Genomic DNA, 13,745 nt, shown 5'->3' on the forward strand with positions numbered 1-13,745 from the left:
TTCTTGGTCCTCTTCCCAGGATGTATGGCTGCCACTGGCTCCCAGGAAGGGATTGATTCAGCCCACTGATTCAGATATTTTTTGGGACAAGGTTTTGTTGACTTTGAACTCCTGATCATCTTGCCTCAGCCACCTGAATCTCTGCTTTAGAGGCATGTGTTACTTTGCTTTGTTCTAAGTCAGAGCCTTTACAAAATGTACAGTGGTATCTCAGTTCATGAATTTAATTTGTTATACAATTTTTGAAACCAAACTGTTTGCAAACAAAAGCATTTTTGAACTGAGGTACTGTTGTAGTTTGGCATAAGTAACGCCATCTTGAGCCCTGCATTTAACTAGTGCCCTGTATTCAGAAAAATGCAAAATTACTCAGGGTGTAAGTCCCATCAGAAAAGCAGAATGAGCTGTACCCACAGGAGAAAAACTAACCTGCTCAACAAAAGAAGCAGAATACAGGTGTCAACCAAAAATTAATGTAAGATTCTAGGTAAATTGTTTCCAACAGGATATCTTTTGTGATTCTCTTTTAAAAACTCTAACTTTCCAGTTCCATACCACTTGTTTGCACTCTGAAACTGGTGGTGGGGGGGGGGATGTTCGTCTATGTACAAGTGGTCCTGAGCTCAGCTAATTAAATTTCAAATGTATCAGTTTGGCTGCTTGGATTCCTACATTGTTGTTCACGAACCCACCTCAGGTACCACAGGAATTCGTTACCTCCAGATCCTCACATGATTCCCACCCATCTCTGGCGAAATATCACCTCATCAAAAAAGCCTTCCTAAATACCTCATGTAATATAGCATCCCTTATCACACTAGCCTCACAATGTTTTACTGTCCTTCAAAAAGTTATAATAACTATTTCTTTACAATTGTAATGGTGATCCTTGGCCCGGTTTCACCTGTACCATGATGTTTTTAATCACAGTAGCTTTGTAGTTTAATGTCAAGTCAGGGATTGTATCCCCTTCCTTGCTTTGTTGCCAAGAATTGCTTTTGTTTTTTTAGGTCTCTTCTGGTTCCAAATGAATTTTAAGATTGTTTCTCTAATTCTATGAGATATGCTATGGGCATTTTGATTGGGATTGAATTAAATCTGTACAACAGTTTTGGAAGTACAGCCTTTTTCACTATCTTAGTTCTTCCAACTCACGAAGGTTCATTCCATTTTCTGATATCCTCTTTGAATTCCATTTTCAGAGTACTTCACTTTTCTTTTTTTATTTAAGGAGAAAAAGGAAAAAAACAGAAAAAGGGTACAAGCAATACAAAATTTAAAAAATAAACAGTAAGAAATCACTAGTTAATAGATTACATATTCTCATCTTAGAAATAGTTGTTCAGATTACAAAATTGAAGCATATAAAGTGGACCTTCAAACAGTGAGACTGCAAACCGTTTTGTTCAATGATCCAAAAACCACTCAGTAATATGGTTATCTGTCGTATACACTTAAACATATATGCAGTTGTAACCTTTAGAGCACTTTCTTTTCTTTTGTACAATGACAAATACACATTTTGGGTTTTATTACTCCCACAGTTCTTATTACTTTTTTGAAGAAAGTAAAACCAAATGTGACATATCAGAACAGATTCAGTCAAATCAAAAGGATGGACATAATAGATAATGTAAAAACAAACTACAAGGTGATCAACAATGGTTACCATACTGCCTCTTGCTATTTTATAATAAAATTGAACTAAACAGTAAAGAATAAAACCAAAGCATTGGAGACATTACAGGATTTTAAAAGAAAATAATAGTCAACCGGAATGGGAGTCATAATGATTCTTATTATCTTCACAGTTATGCCTATACTTTTGAACTTGGTACTATCAAGCAAAGCAGAATAGAGGAAAATCAGTCAAAATAAGATGATGAGGGCAATACAGGATTTCAAATCAAGTTAATAGGAAATCAAAGTAGGATACTGTCGTGAGTGTCTAGAGCACTCTGAACTCCGGGAAAGGTAAACACGCAAACACGCCTGATCGGGACATGGGGGGTACAGTGCTCGGAAAGGAAGACAGGAGAGACACGGCACCTTTACTGTCTGTACCGCGTTACACTGCACTGCACGTACAATCTTTATTTTAAGATTTATATATAGTAAACCGGATCAGTTTACAGAGCCCAGATAATTAAGTAGTGAAAAGGCATTTTTTGTGGCAAGCTACAATGTGACAGACTATAATGTTTATTTTAAACTATCTAAGTGAAGTAAATAACCACAACCAGTTTTTCTAACTTCTCTAGCCCAGGAAGAAATTTATTAGCTCAAGAATGTTGTTAATTTGTCTGCTGTTAGTGTCACAAAGGGTGGCCAGCCACTTCCTCAAGACTTCTGCAAAACAAAGCCAGCTCACAGTATGGATTCCAGAGGGTGAGAGATCTCACTGAGAACAGGCATTCCTATCCTACCTCGGTCTCGCATACCAGGGGGGCTATTGTAAATTGCAGGTTAGAGGGGGTTGGGCCTACAAAGTGACACCTCATCCCCCACAGGATACTATAATGTATCCTGCTATTTTTAATTTATTTTTCCTTTAATTAAAAAAATAAAAAGAAAAAAGTACATAATTTCTAAAAAGGGGGATTGAGATAAAAGAGGGCATAACAACAGAACAGTGCAGGTCAAAACATAACCATTTAAGCAAAATAGTGTTTCACCACAAGATATCCTGACATAAAAATAGTTACCATACTGTCTCTTTCCTTGATATCTTTGAGTATAACTTCTTATACTGTAGTACCAAACATATCAAGACACTATAAAACCATTCAAGAGAATGACATTATTACAGGGTATTTAGAACCAATTAACAGAAAATGAACAATGGTTTCTATATAAACTCCTTGTCTATAAAAGTTTTTGCTTATATTATCATATATAATAAAATCCAATAAGATACAACCTTTTAAGACCAATGGAGACAGAAGAATACCAATTTGATGGGACTTCAAAACCATATGATACTAAATCAGCACTAGCTATTATGATGTCTTGTTTTCTCCAAAATAGCTGTTCCTACCTTCCAATCTTCTCTGCCTCATTTCTGTTGAGCTCTTTTTCTGTTGTTTGTTGTCAGTTTGTCTTCTTCATTTTATTTTCTGCTCCATTCATTGTGGCCTCTCTGCCACTATTTCTGGAATCTTGGTATTTTCCTTTTTTAGACTATCCTGCAGTATTCTCTGTAAAGTTGAATTAGTGGTTGCAAATTCCCCTAGTTCCTCTTTATCCTGGAAGCACCTTGTTTTTCCATCAGTTTCTAGGGACAGTTGTGCAGGATATATCAACCTTGGCTGGAGGTTATTATCTTTCAAAGCTTGAATTATTTCCTCCCATGCTCTTTGTGATTTGATGGTTTGTGCTGAGAAGTCTGCTGTAATTCTGATGGGTGTTCCCTTGTAAGTGATCTGTTTCTTGTCTCTGATGGCTTTTAGTATTCTGTTCTTACATTGGATTTCTGGAATTTTGATTATTATATGCCTGGATGTAGCTCTGTTTGGGTTGTAGGAGGCTGGAAGTCCTGTATGCCTCATATATCTGAGTATCTTTACCATTTGCTAAATTAGGGAAATTCTCTTGGATTATTTCTGTGAATAGCTTTTGTAGTCGATTTGTTTGTGTCCCCACTTCTCTTATGTTCTTAATTCTTAAGTTATAGATCCTCTTACCATCTTCTAGTTTTTGTATTGTTGCTGTTTGGTTTTTTTTTTTGTTATTTTTAAGAAGTTTTTCATTTCATTCTCTCATATTACAAATCTGCTCTCCAGTTCAGATAATCTGTCCTTAGTTTCTTTCAAGCTGTTATGCCAGTTTTCGATAGAGTTTTTAGTTTCCTGGTAATCTCTTTGAATCTGCTTTACGTGTTCTATGTTTTCTCTATTTTCTCCATCAAATAATTCTCCCCTTTTTTCCTGTTCTTGCATTCCACCATCTGTTTTTTCTTGGGCGGTGCTTAGAATTTCTCTATTCTGCTTATGTCTTGTTTCAGGTCATTAACAACTTCATTCCTGAACTCGTATATGAGGCTCTGGAGATAGTCCTTTATGTCTATTGGTGCCGTGTCTGCTATTGCATGTTTCTCAGGATTGGGGGCTGAGGACCCTTTCTTGTTGCTCCCTCTTCCCATATTCTTTGTTCCTTATATATAAGCATTTAGAGGAGGCCCAGCTTCCTCCCCTGTCTGCCACAGTCTGTTTGAATTGTGCCAGCTAGGTGTTCCCGCCCACTGCAACACACCAGGGAGACACAGACCTGGGCAGTCTATGCCAGGCCCACCCCTCCAGGTCAACCTACCGAAGGCTTCACCGCTAGGGTGCACCTCCAGGCACTGGGACCTGAGTTGGACTAGCCTATTGGGTCTTAGCTGGCGGTGTCTCTCGCATGCTAGGCACTCCCCACCAATCCCGCTTGAGAGGGGGATATGTGACTGAAGTCACTGCAGCATCTTGTTCCGGGAAGTCTGCCTGGTCTGAGTATGTCCTCCGCTGAAGCCTCCTTCTCTAGGGAGGGTCCCGATTCGCTCACTCACCACAGGTTGATGCAGGGCACCTGGCAAGTCCCGCTCCCAACTCCTTCCAACACTTCCCACTCTCAGAGCTTTCGCGCCTCTCTCCCTGCTGTGCCGACCAGGATGCAACAGCGGCTGCAGGTAATTCAAATTGCAGTTTCCAGTAGCGCGGGTCCGGCTTTCGTGCTGAGACCTTATCTGTTCCTGCGGTATCACCGGGATTGCATTTCCAGTTGGTTTCTCTTATTTTAGTTCATTCCTGAGTCGGCAAAGAATATCCCCCCTTGCCTAGGACTTCCTGCCCAGCACCATTCCTAGATTTCAAGTGTGGTTTCTCAGAGAGCCTCTGAGGCTGCTGCTATCTATCTGCCATGTTCTTCCAGACCTCAGTACTTTGCTTTTCAATGTAAAGGTCTTTACTCCCTTTGTTAGATTTATTCATAAGTATTTCAGTTTTTTTTCCCCTTTGGATACTATTGTGAAATGTGTTGTTACCTTAATTTCTCTTTCAGCAAGTTCATTATTTGTGTACAGGAATTCTATTGATTTTTGAGTGTTGACACTGTATCCTGCTATGCTACTGAATTTGGGTATTAAATTTAAAAGTATTGGGGCTGGGGATTTAGCTTAGAGGCATAAGCACTTGCCTTGCAAGCACATGGTTGTGAGTTTATAAAAAATAAACAAAGTATTTTGGTGGAGTTTTAGGGGTCTTGTATGCACAGTATAATATCATCCACAAATAATGATAACTTAACTTCTTTCATATCCTTATTCCTTTTCTTTCTTTCTCTTGTCTAATTTCTCTGGCTACTGTTTCCAAAAGTATATTGAATAAGAGTGGTGACAGTGGACATCCTTGTCTTGTTTCTGATTTTAGAATGAAGGCTTTCAATTTTTATCCATTTAACATGATGTTGGCTGTTGGTTTGTCATAGATGGCATTTGTTAGGTTGAGATAGACTATTCCTATTTTCTTTTGAGTTTTTATCATGAATGGGTGTTGGAATTTATCAAAAAAATTTTTTCTGTATCTATTGAGATAATCATATAGTGTTTGTCCTTGGCTCTGTTAATACGGTATTTTGCATTTATTGATTTCTGTATATTGAACCATGCTTGCATCCCTGGATGAATCCTACTTGGTCATGATGATCTGTTGCATTCTGTTTGCTAGTATCTTATTGAAGATTTTTGCATCTATGTCATTAGGGAGATTGACCTGTAGTTATCTTTTTCGGGTTGGATCCTTCTCTGGTTTTGGTAGCAGCGTAATGCTCCTTCTAGGAATGAATTTAGGAGTATTTTTTCTCTTTCAATTTCATTAAATAGTTTGAAAAGTAGCAGAAATAGATCTCTAAATTTCTTGTAGAATTCAGTGGTGAATCTTTCAGGGCCTAGACTTTCCTTTGTTGCTAGGTTTTTAATTACATCTTCAATTTCATTGACAGATTTTGGTTTATTTAGAATTTTTGTATCTTCTTGATTTAGTTTTGGATTTGTATATATCTAGGAATCTGCCTATTTCTTCTGTGTTTTCCATCTTATTAGAATATAGGTTCTCTATATTAGTAAGTACTGATAATTCTCTGGATTTCTGAAGGATCTGTTATGATTTCACCATTTTCATTCCTAATTGCATGGATTTGAGTCTTTTCCATTTGCTTATGAGTTTGGCTAAGGGTTTATCAGTTTTATTTAGTCTTTCAAAGAATCAACTCTTCATTGATTCTTTGTATCATTTTCTTAGTCTCCATTGCATTAATTTCTGCTCTGCTCTTTATATTTTCTCCTTATATGAGCTTTGGATTTGACTTGCTCTTCTTTTTCTAGATGTTTGAAGTTCAACATTAGGCTGTTTGTCTGATCTCATTCTGTTTTTCCAATATGGAAATTTACCACTATAAATTTCCCTCATAGGACTACCTTCATTGCATCCCGTAAGTTCCAGTGTGTTGTACTGGCACTATCATTTAATTGTATAGACCATCTAATGTCTTCTTTAATTTCATCTGTGACCCATTCGTTGTTCTGAATGGTGTGATTTAATTTCCATCGTTTATGAAGTTCTTCTGGTTTATTTTGCCATAGATTTCCAATTTCATTGTACTATGATCTGATAATATGCATTGAATAATTTCCATTCCTTTGCATTTAATTAAGCATGTTCTATGAGCTATTTATTATATGGTCTATTTTGAAAAATATCCTGTGTAAAGCTGAGAAGAATATGTGCTGTGATGTTGTATGGTGGAAAACTCTGTGGAAATCTACTTAGTCTACTAAATCTACTAAGTTTGGTTCATTTATGATATTTCTTTGATGATTTTTTTGTCTAGTTGATCTATCTATTTGTAACAGTCAGGTATTGAGGCCCCTAGTTACAATGGTATTATTGCTTATTTGATTTTTCATGTCTGTTGATATTTGTTTTATATAGTTGGGTAGTTAGTGCATATATATTTATCAAAGTTATCTCTTTTTCTTATATTATTCCTTCTACAAGGATGAAGTGGCCTTCTTTGTCTCTGTTAATCAGCCTTGGCTTGAAACTCACTATCTTCAAATAGTTACCTCTGGTTTTTCCAGGTTCCTGGTAGATGGAGTATTCTTTTCCATTCTTTGACTTTCAGTCTATGAATTTCTTTTTGAATTAAATGTGTTTCTTGTGTGCAGCATATTGAATCTTGCTTCTTGATCCATTTTGCCAGTCTGTTTCTTTTGCTTGGTGAATTGAGACCATTAACATTGATGGTTATATATTGACTTATATATTGACTTATCTTTGTCATATTATTTTCCTGTAGTTGGTACCTCTTTTTCCCTTCTGTTTAATTGCTTCCTTGCCTTGTAGATTCATTCTGTTGGGGTTCATGGAGTTGTAGTCTGTGTTGTCTTTTTCTAGAATGTCCTTCAGAATATTTTGGAGTGCTTGTTTGATGGTCATGAATTGCTTCAGGTGTTCTTTGTAATGAAAGGCAAAGACATGACACATTCTTTGTCATGTATTATTTCTCCATAAATTTTGAAAGATAGTTTTGCAGGGTACATCAATCTGGATTGGAGATTGATTTTTTTAAGGGCTTGAGGATTTGCATTGAGAAGTCTGCTGCTATTCTGATGTGCTTAACTTTATACATGATTTATTTATTTTCTCTATCAGCTTTAATATGCTATTCTTGTGTTAAATTTCTGGGACCTTGACTATTACATACGTCGGTGTAGATTTTTTTTATCATGGCTAATTGGAGTTCTATATGCCTCACTTATCTGAACCTAAAATTCTTTTTCCATGCTTGGAAAGTTTTGCACTATTACTTCTATGAACATGTTTCTTATGTCATTTGTGATTTTGCCTGCTTTTTTGATGATTCTGATCATTATTATGTTTTTCTTTGTATTTTCTAGCAGCTGTTAGATTGATTTTTCATAGTCCCTTGCTATTTTAAAGAAATATTTCTTTTCATGGTTGCTAACCATATGCCTGTCTTCTGTATCTGACATTCTGGCCTCATATTGGCTCATTCTGCAACATATACTTTCAATAGCATTTTTAATCTCCTGGATATCTGTTTGAATCTTGTTTCATGGATTCTATTTCTTTCCTGTGTTGGGCATTCATGGTTCCCATCATTTTCCTAACCTCCTCTATTTTTAAAAATCTATATCTGATGTAGAGTCCCTAACCATGTCTTTCATTATGGTCACCATCTCGTAGTTATCTGAGAAAATTATTTCTGATTTGATTTTTTAAGAGCCTCATTCATCTGCTTTGTTACTTCCTCTGTTATCACTTCAGAGAGTCTAGGTGAGTAGGTTTCAAATTGTTTCACCTCATTGCCCCTGAATTTGTGGCTGAATTGGTGAGCTGAAAATCTGGGGCTGCATCTTGCTTATTATTTTCTTCTTTTTTTAGTTTAATTCCTAGATTGATGTTTGTAAATTGTTTATGGCAAGTAGCTTTATTGATAGTATTTAGAATCCTTAGGAAATGGTTACTCAAAGAGTATATCTTGCTTTTGAGTTTGAGTCTGTTGTGAGATCCTACCTCTTCAGTTTATTGGGGATGAGAAGTCACTGCTCCCTACTTGGCCTGGCCCCTGGTTCTCTGGCACCAGTTATATTTTTTTATGACCCTTAGGCAATCTCAGTCTTGGCATCCCAGGAAAAACAACTGAATATGGCAATTATGCAACTTTGGGTGAAGTAGTACAATCAGCAATAACAATAGTACCACATACAGCCTAGAAAATGACAAATGTGGTAACTATTAATTTTCCACCTTTAACTGTATGAACTAGACTTGTGGTTATATAACAAAATCTAAAACAAACCAGAAAATTGTATACAGTAAATATTCCCCCAGTATGGAAATTTTACCATGAGGGTAGAAAGTTTAAAAGAGGATAAGGGGGAAAATAGAGAAATACAAGAAGAGGAAGAAAAGAATCAAGGCTGGAAGATAAAGGAAGATCATGCAAACTTTGGGAAACTGGTGCAGAAGACAGGAGAGAAAATGAGAAAGAAGAAATAAAAACAAGAACATAAGAACCACAACAACAAAAACCAGAAACAATGTTTACAATTCTATAAAAACAAGAACAAACAAGAAAAAGGAAAGCAAAACAAAAACAAGAAGAGAGAAAGAAAATAAGAAAAATGTGGGCCAGGTATAGTGGTGCATACCTGTCATCCCAGCACTCAGGAGGCTGAGGCAAGAGGACTGACTGCTGAAAGTTCAAGGCTGGCCTGGGCTACACAGTGAGTCCAAAACCATCCTTCACTACAGAGTGAGATTCTGTTTCAAATCTATATATCTATATCTATCCACTTCGAGGCATGTCCCTGCTGTCAATGATAGACAAAGTGGGCAGACAGAGTCCATATCTGTGTTGATTAATCCCAGCAAATGAGCTATTGACTTATTGTAAGGTAGTGGATAATCCCAGCAAGCCTGCTCCTTTAGTTCCACTGAAGTTCATGTTGATTTCAGGCTGGGAACCTGGAAGCCGACCTGTTCAGCCTGTAACACTTCTTGTGCCTCTTGCTGGCTTGAACTTGGTTCCTTACCTCCTGCCAATTTGAACTCAATTCTGAATATCCTGACCCTAGGAGCCACTAGGGTCATCCTAGCACTTAAGAGCCCACAGCTCATATCTGAGTTCCAAGCTCGGTTGGCCCCCCTCAAAGATGGCTACTGGCCAATCTCCCTGACCTGGAGGACGTCTGAACCAGAATGATACACCAGTCATTCCTTTCCACTGCTCTGCTCCACTGGTGCAATTCTCTTTAGAGGCCTCAGAGGTTATCAGTAGTCGCCATGCGTCTGCAAGTTCAAGCCACTCCTTCTACACAGTGAGTCAGGGCTCGGGGAGAAAGTACCTCTTGCCACCTCCTACTTCTTCATTGAAGTCTCTCTCCTCACTCTCCACTTGGGCTTCAATTCTTTTTTTTTTTTTTTTTTTTTTTTTTTTTTGTCTTTTCCCATTTTATCGGTACCGGGGATCGAACTCATGACTGCCTGCTTGCAAGGCAGGCGCTTATGCCGCTGAGCTAAATCCCCAGCCCCTGGGCTTCAATTCTTGTTTCAGATCTTTGCTGGGTCTCAGGGACCCACTTCCTTCTTGCCTTCCTTCCTTCCTTCTCTTTCTCACATTGCTATAGTCCAGCATCCAGGGGCCAAATCTCTGAGAGGTTCTTTGCTGTTCATTACTACAACATCTTCAAGTGTTTTAACTCTATAATGTAATATAATGAGTAACCAGTGGGAAGATGGTGGGAAGAGTTTATCCATTGTTCCTCTTCAAAAAAAATAGGTGAAATGCTTCAACAAAATTGGTACTGCTATCAGTGTTGCTTATCCTGGAATCTTTGTAGATGCCCACAGTCCAGGTGGCAGAGTTTCATGATGTCCACTCTCAGTAACACCTGGCAGGGGTAAAGGCTTGACTGTAACACACAGAAAGTTTTTCTACTCTCCAGCATTCTCAGAAGTGCCATGATGGTCATGTCCAAATGTCACATTCTGACATCCTTAGAAAATTTTATGTCAGGCATGGTGGTATACACCTATAATCCTAGCACTAGGAAGGCTGAGGTAGGAGGATGCTATGAGTTTGAGGAAAGCCTGGACTACCTAATAAGTTAGGGTTAGCCTGAAATACATAGTGATACCCTGCCTCAAAAAAATACAGGAAAAAAAACTTTATGTAGTGACCAGTCTTTCTTGAGGCCAAGCATTATTCCCTACAAATAGATATAAAAATCAGATCAGCAAATTGTACTGTATAACCTTGACCTGAGAGGTGTAGGTTCTGTCTAATTATTCTCTTCATTTCCCCTCACCCCACTAATTAGACTCACTCATGAGTATGATGGACATTATGACTTCCACAGAAAAATAATTTCTTCAAACCAGAAAAAGAAAAACAGCCATCCAGCCTGTGTGAAGCAGTGATTTATTTTCACTGGAGGAGATAGACTCTGCCATAATTCAAGGTTTCTTGGGAACCCGTACATACATTGATTTCTGTGCTTCAATCTTTGCAGGGATGATAATAGAAGTGTCCACATAGACCCATTTGGATGCTGGATTCTGTGCTTCAGCCCTTGCTGGGATAACAATGGGAGCATTCCCATAGGGCCACCTAGATGCTGGCTTCTCTTCTCTTGTGGGGGTGGTGATGGCAGCATCCCCAAAGGCCCGGTAGCCACCAACCAGGCAATATGTCTCCCCATGCCAGCCCACCTGGGTTTCCCCACATCCTCGGTAGAGGACATGGTAGTAAACAGGTGTAGGAGGAGCTGTGGGCAGCACTGCTGCTAGAAAGAAAACCAGAACTAATCAATCATCCACTTTATACACTGTGTTTCCAGGACCTCCCTCTCCCATATGCCTTCCTGGCTGAAGCTCACTAATGTGCTTTACATCCCAAACATAGACATGACCTTCACTTTCACAGGTCACCTAGGAACCAAAGCTTGCTGTATTATTCCTTGTTGTATTATTTCAAAGTCCCAGGGCAGTGACAATGTGAGGAATTGCTTTTGTGAAACCAATTGCAACAAGGCACCAGAAAATTTGTTCCTCATACTCAGAGAGAGGAGAACATAAAAATAATTAAAATCAGGACATCTTCGTGTCTATCACTATTAGGCTCAATAGGCCTCCTCATACAAGTCAATCATGGGATGCCTTTTCCCCAAACCACCTTGCTCAATAGCATTTATACTTTTATTCTAGGCTGTTCTGACCCAGCCTTATTACACCACCCTTGACCTGATCGTCAGTAGTAGAAAATGGAATGTGTTAGAGGGGGTCCATGAATGTGTTCCATGACACTATTGTGTACAATACTGTAGAGGCCTGAATCTCGAGGTTAGGTTCATGAGGGGCCTTCAATGATCCTGCCTTAAATTTTCCCACATCACTTGACCACAAAATCATGTGTGGTTTCTGCTATGAGTCTAATTGAGGAAGGATGTGATCTGAGGAAACGTATGTGTGTGTGTGTATGTGTGTGCGTGTGTGTGTTGACATCTTACTACATACCCCTGGCTAGTATTGAACTTCTGATAAAAATGATCCTTCTGCTTCAGCTTCCTGAGTAACCTCAGACTCAAGGCATTCCACTACACCCAATTATGAAGCAAGAAACTTGTAACACAAAGGAGAAGGCTAAGTTGATAAAAATTAGGACTTCTGAATTTCATGACATTTGTCTCACAAGTGAGCATCATATATCTCTGCTTGGGAAAGTACTAAGTTGTTGGTCCTACTTATTTCTGGGAAAGTTTGGAGGTGTAGTAGGGAAGCACAAAAAGAACATGTGATGGCCTATAGCATATGAGAGGGGGAGGTTGTGGCGTCATGATAAATAAAATAGAAATGGCAACAAGAGATTGTTGATTCCCCACAGATTCTCACAGAGATACCTGGTCCAGACTTACCAGCTGGATTGCACTCCCAGGAGACAGATGACAAGTTACTCTGAATGTAGGAGATCAGGCCAGACATCCTCCTCCAGGCAACCAAAACAGACTTGTACTACTAGAGAACTGGTAGGAAGTTTTCTCACACTTGAGTAGGTTTTCTGCCATGGAAACAAGGGGATCTGTGATGTCATCAGTACCCAGTGACATCACAATTAGACTGTGAATTGAAGGGCAGATTTCAGGCCTCACTGTTTGGTGGACATGAACAAGGAGAAGGCAGAGGAACCCTGCTTGGGCTTTCCTAATTGGCCTTCCTGTTCACATTTTCATCAAGTAGCTACTCCCTGTGAAGCACGCACCAGTGAACACAGGAGCAAACAAGAATCCCAAACTGAGATTACTTGTAATATAGGAGGTAGTGGGTAGCAAAGTTGGATGGCACAGTGGGTGGGACCTGTCAATTTCAAGGTCCCAGGGCAGTGACAGATGATCTCCAGGACCCTATCTGTAGAACTTCTTGAGAGCTCACATAAGATTTAGACAGCATAAAGAAGACCAGACGCTACAAGAGCTTGCTATCATGACTCCTCGTGGTAGCCTATCCTGTGTCTCCTAGCTGTAGGATGAACTTTTTCTCCTTTTTCTCTGCTTAGCCCAAGTTTGCTCTGCAGATCTAGTTTTTCCCTTACTTCACCCCTTAGTTTCTTGTACTTTTTTTCACATATCTTTTATTTCACTAATGACTATGTTCTCAAGGTGCATCCATTTACCTATAAAGGTGTCCATTTCATCATTATTTATGGCTGAATAGTACTCTATTGTATAAAAATATCACATCTTTTTTATCCACCCCTCAGCTGATGAACATTTATGTTGTTTCTAAGATCTGGCTATTATAAACTGTGCTGCTATAAATATGTGTGCACATATATCATTGTGGTATGATGTTTTTAATTCTTTTGGGAAGATACCCAGAAGGGGAATAGCTGGGTTGAATGGGACCTCCAATCCTATCTTTTTGAGTCTCCACGTTGATTTCACAGTGGTTGCAACAGTCTGCATTCCCACCAACAGTGGGGAAGGGTTCCTTTTTTCCCACAGCCTCTCCAGCATTTGTTATTGCTGGATTTCTTGATACTAGCCATTCTTTTTGGGGTGAGGTAGAATCTGTGCTGTTTTAATGTGCATCTCTCAAATGACCAGTGATGTTGAACATTTTTTCACATGTATTTGATGCTTGTATTTCTTCATCTGAGAAGTGTGTATTCATTTCAGATGCTCATTTTGG

At 38.7% G+C, this 13,745-nt stretch overlaps 1 protein-coding gene across 2 annotated transcripts; it reads right to left on the reverse strand.

Annotated features, from left to right (window-relative positions):
• Window positions 1-10,986: 10,986 nt before the first annotated feature.
• Window positions 10,987-13,193, reverse strand: LOC134475625 (DPEP2 neighbor protein-like). 2 transcript variants are annotated; one of them, XM_063246748.1, is made up of 2 exons: window positions 12,473-13,193; window positions 10,987-11,344 (listed from the first exon to the last, which is right to left on the reverse strand). In XM_063246748.1, exons 1-2 carry the CDS (start codon window positions 12,537-12,539, stop codon window positions 11,016-11,018), a joined length of 396 nt encoding a protein of 131 aa, XP_063102818.1. In that variant the 5' UTR covers window positions 12,540-13,193; the 3' UTR covers window positions 10,987-11,015. The 2 variants fall into 2 exon arrangements, with proteins under 2 accessions (XP_063102818.1, XP_063102819.1); XM_063246749.1 differs by having other exon boundaries at window positions 10,987-11,341; window positions 12,473-13,188.
• Between the last annotated feature and the right edge of the window lie 552 nt (window positions 13,194-13,745).

This window comes from Cavia porcellus, unplaced genomic scaffold (genome assembly GCF_034190915.1).
Source record: "Cavia porcellus strain 051 isolate PalLab524CR breed Dunkin Hartley unplaced genomic scaffold, mCavPor4.1 scaffold_4, whole genome shotgun sequence".
NCBI classification, from domain to species: Eukaryota; Metazoa; Chordata; class Mammalia; order Rodentia; family Caviidae; genus Cavia; species Cavia porcellus.

Excerpts from the sequence above, each read along its gene's own strand:
- LOC134475625 (XM_063246748.1), bottom strand. The coding sequence starts at position 12,539 with ATGTCTGGCCTGATCTCCTACATTCAGAGTAACTTGTCATCTGTCTCC. Across the intron at positions 11,345-12,472 it reads CTGGGAGTGCAATCCAGCTG|CAGCAGTGCTGCCCACAGCT; the intron begins GTAAGTCTGGAC and ends TTTTCTTTCTAG.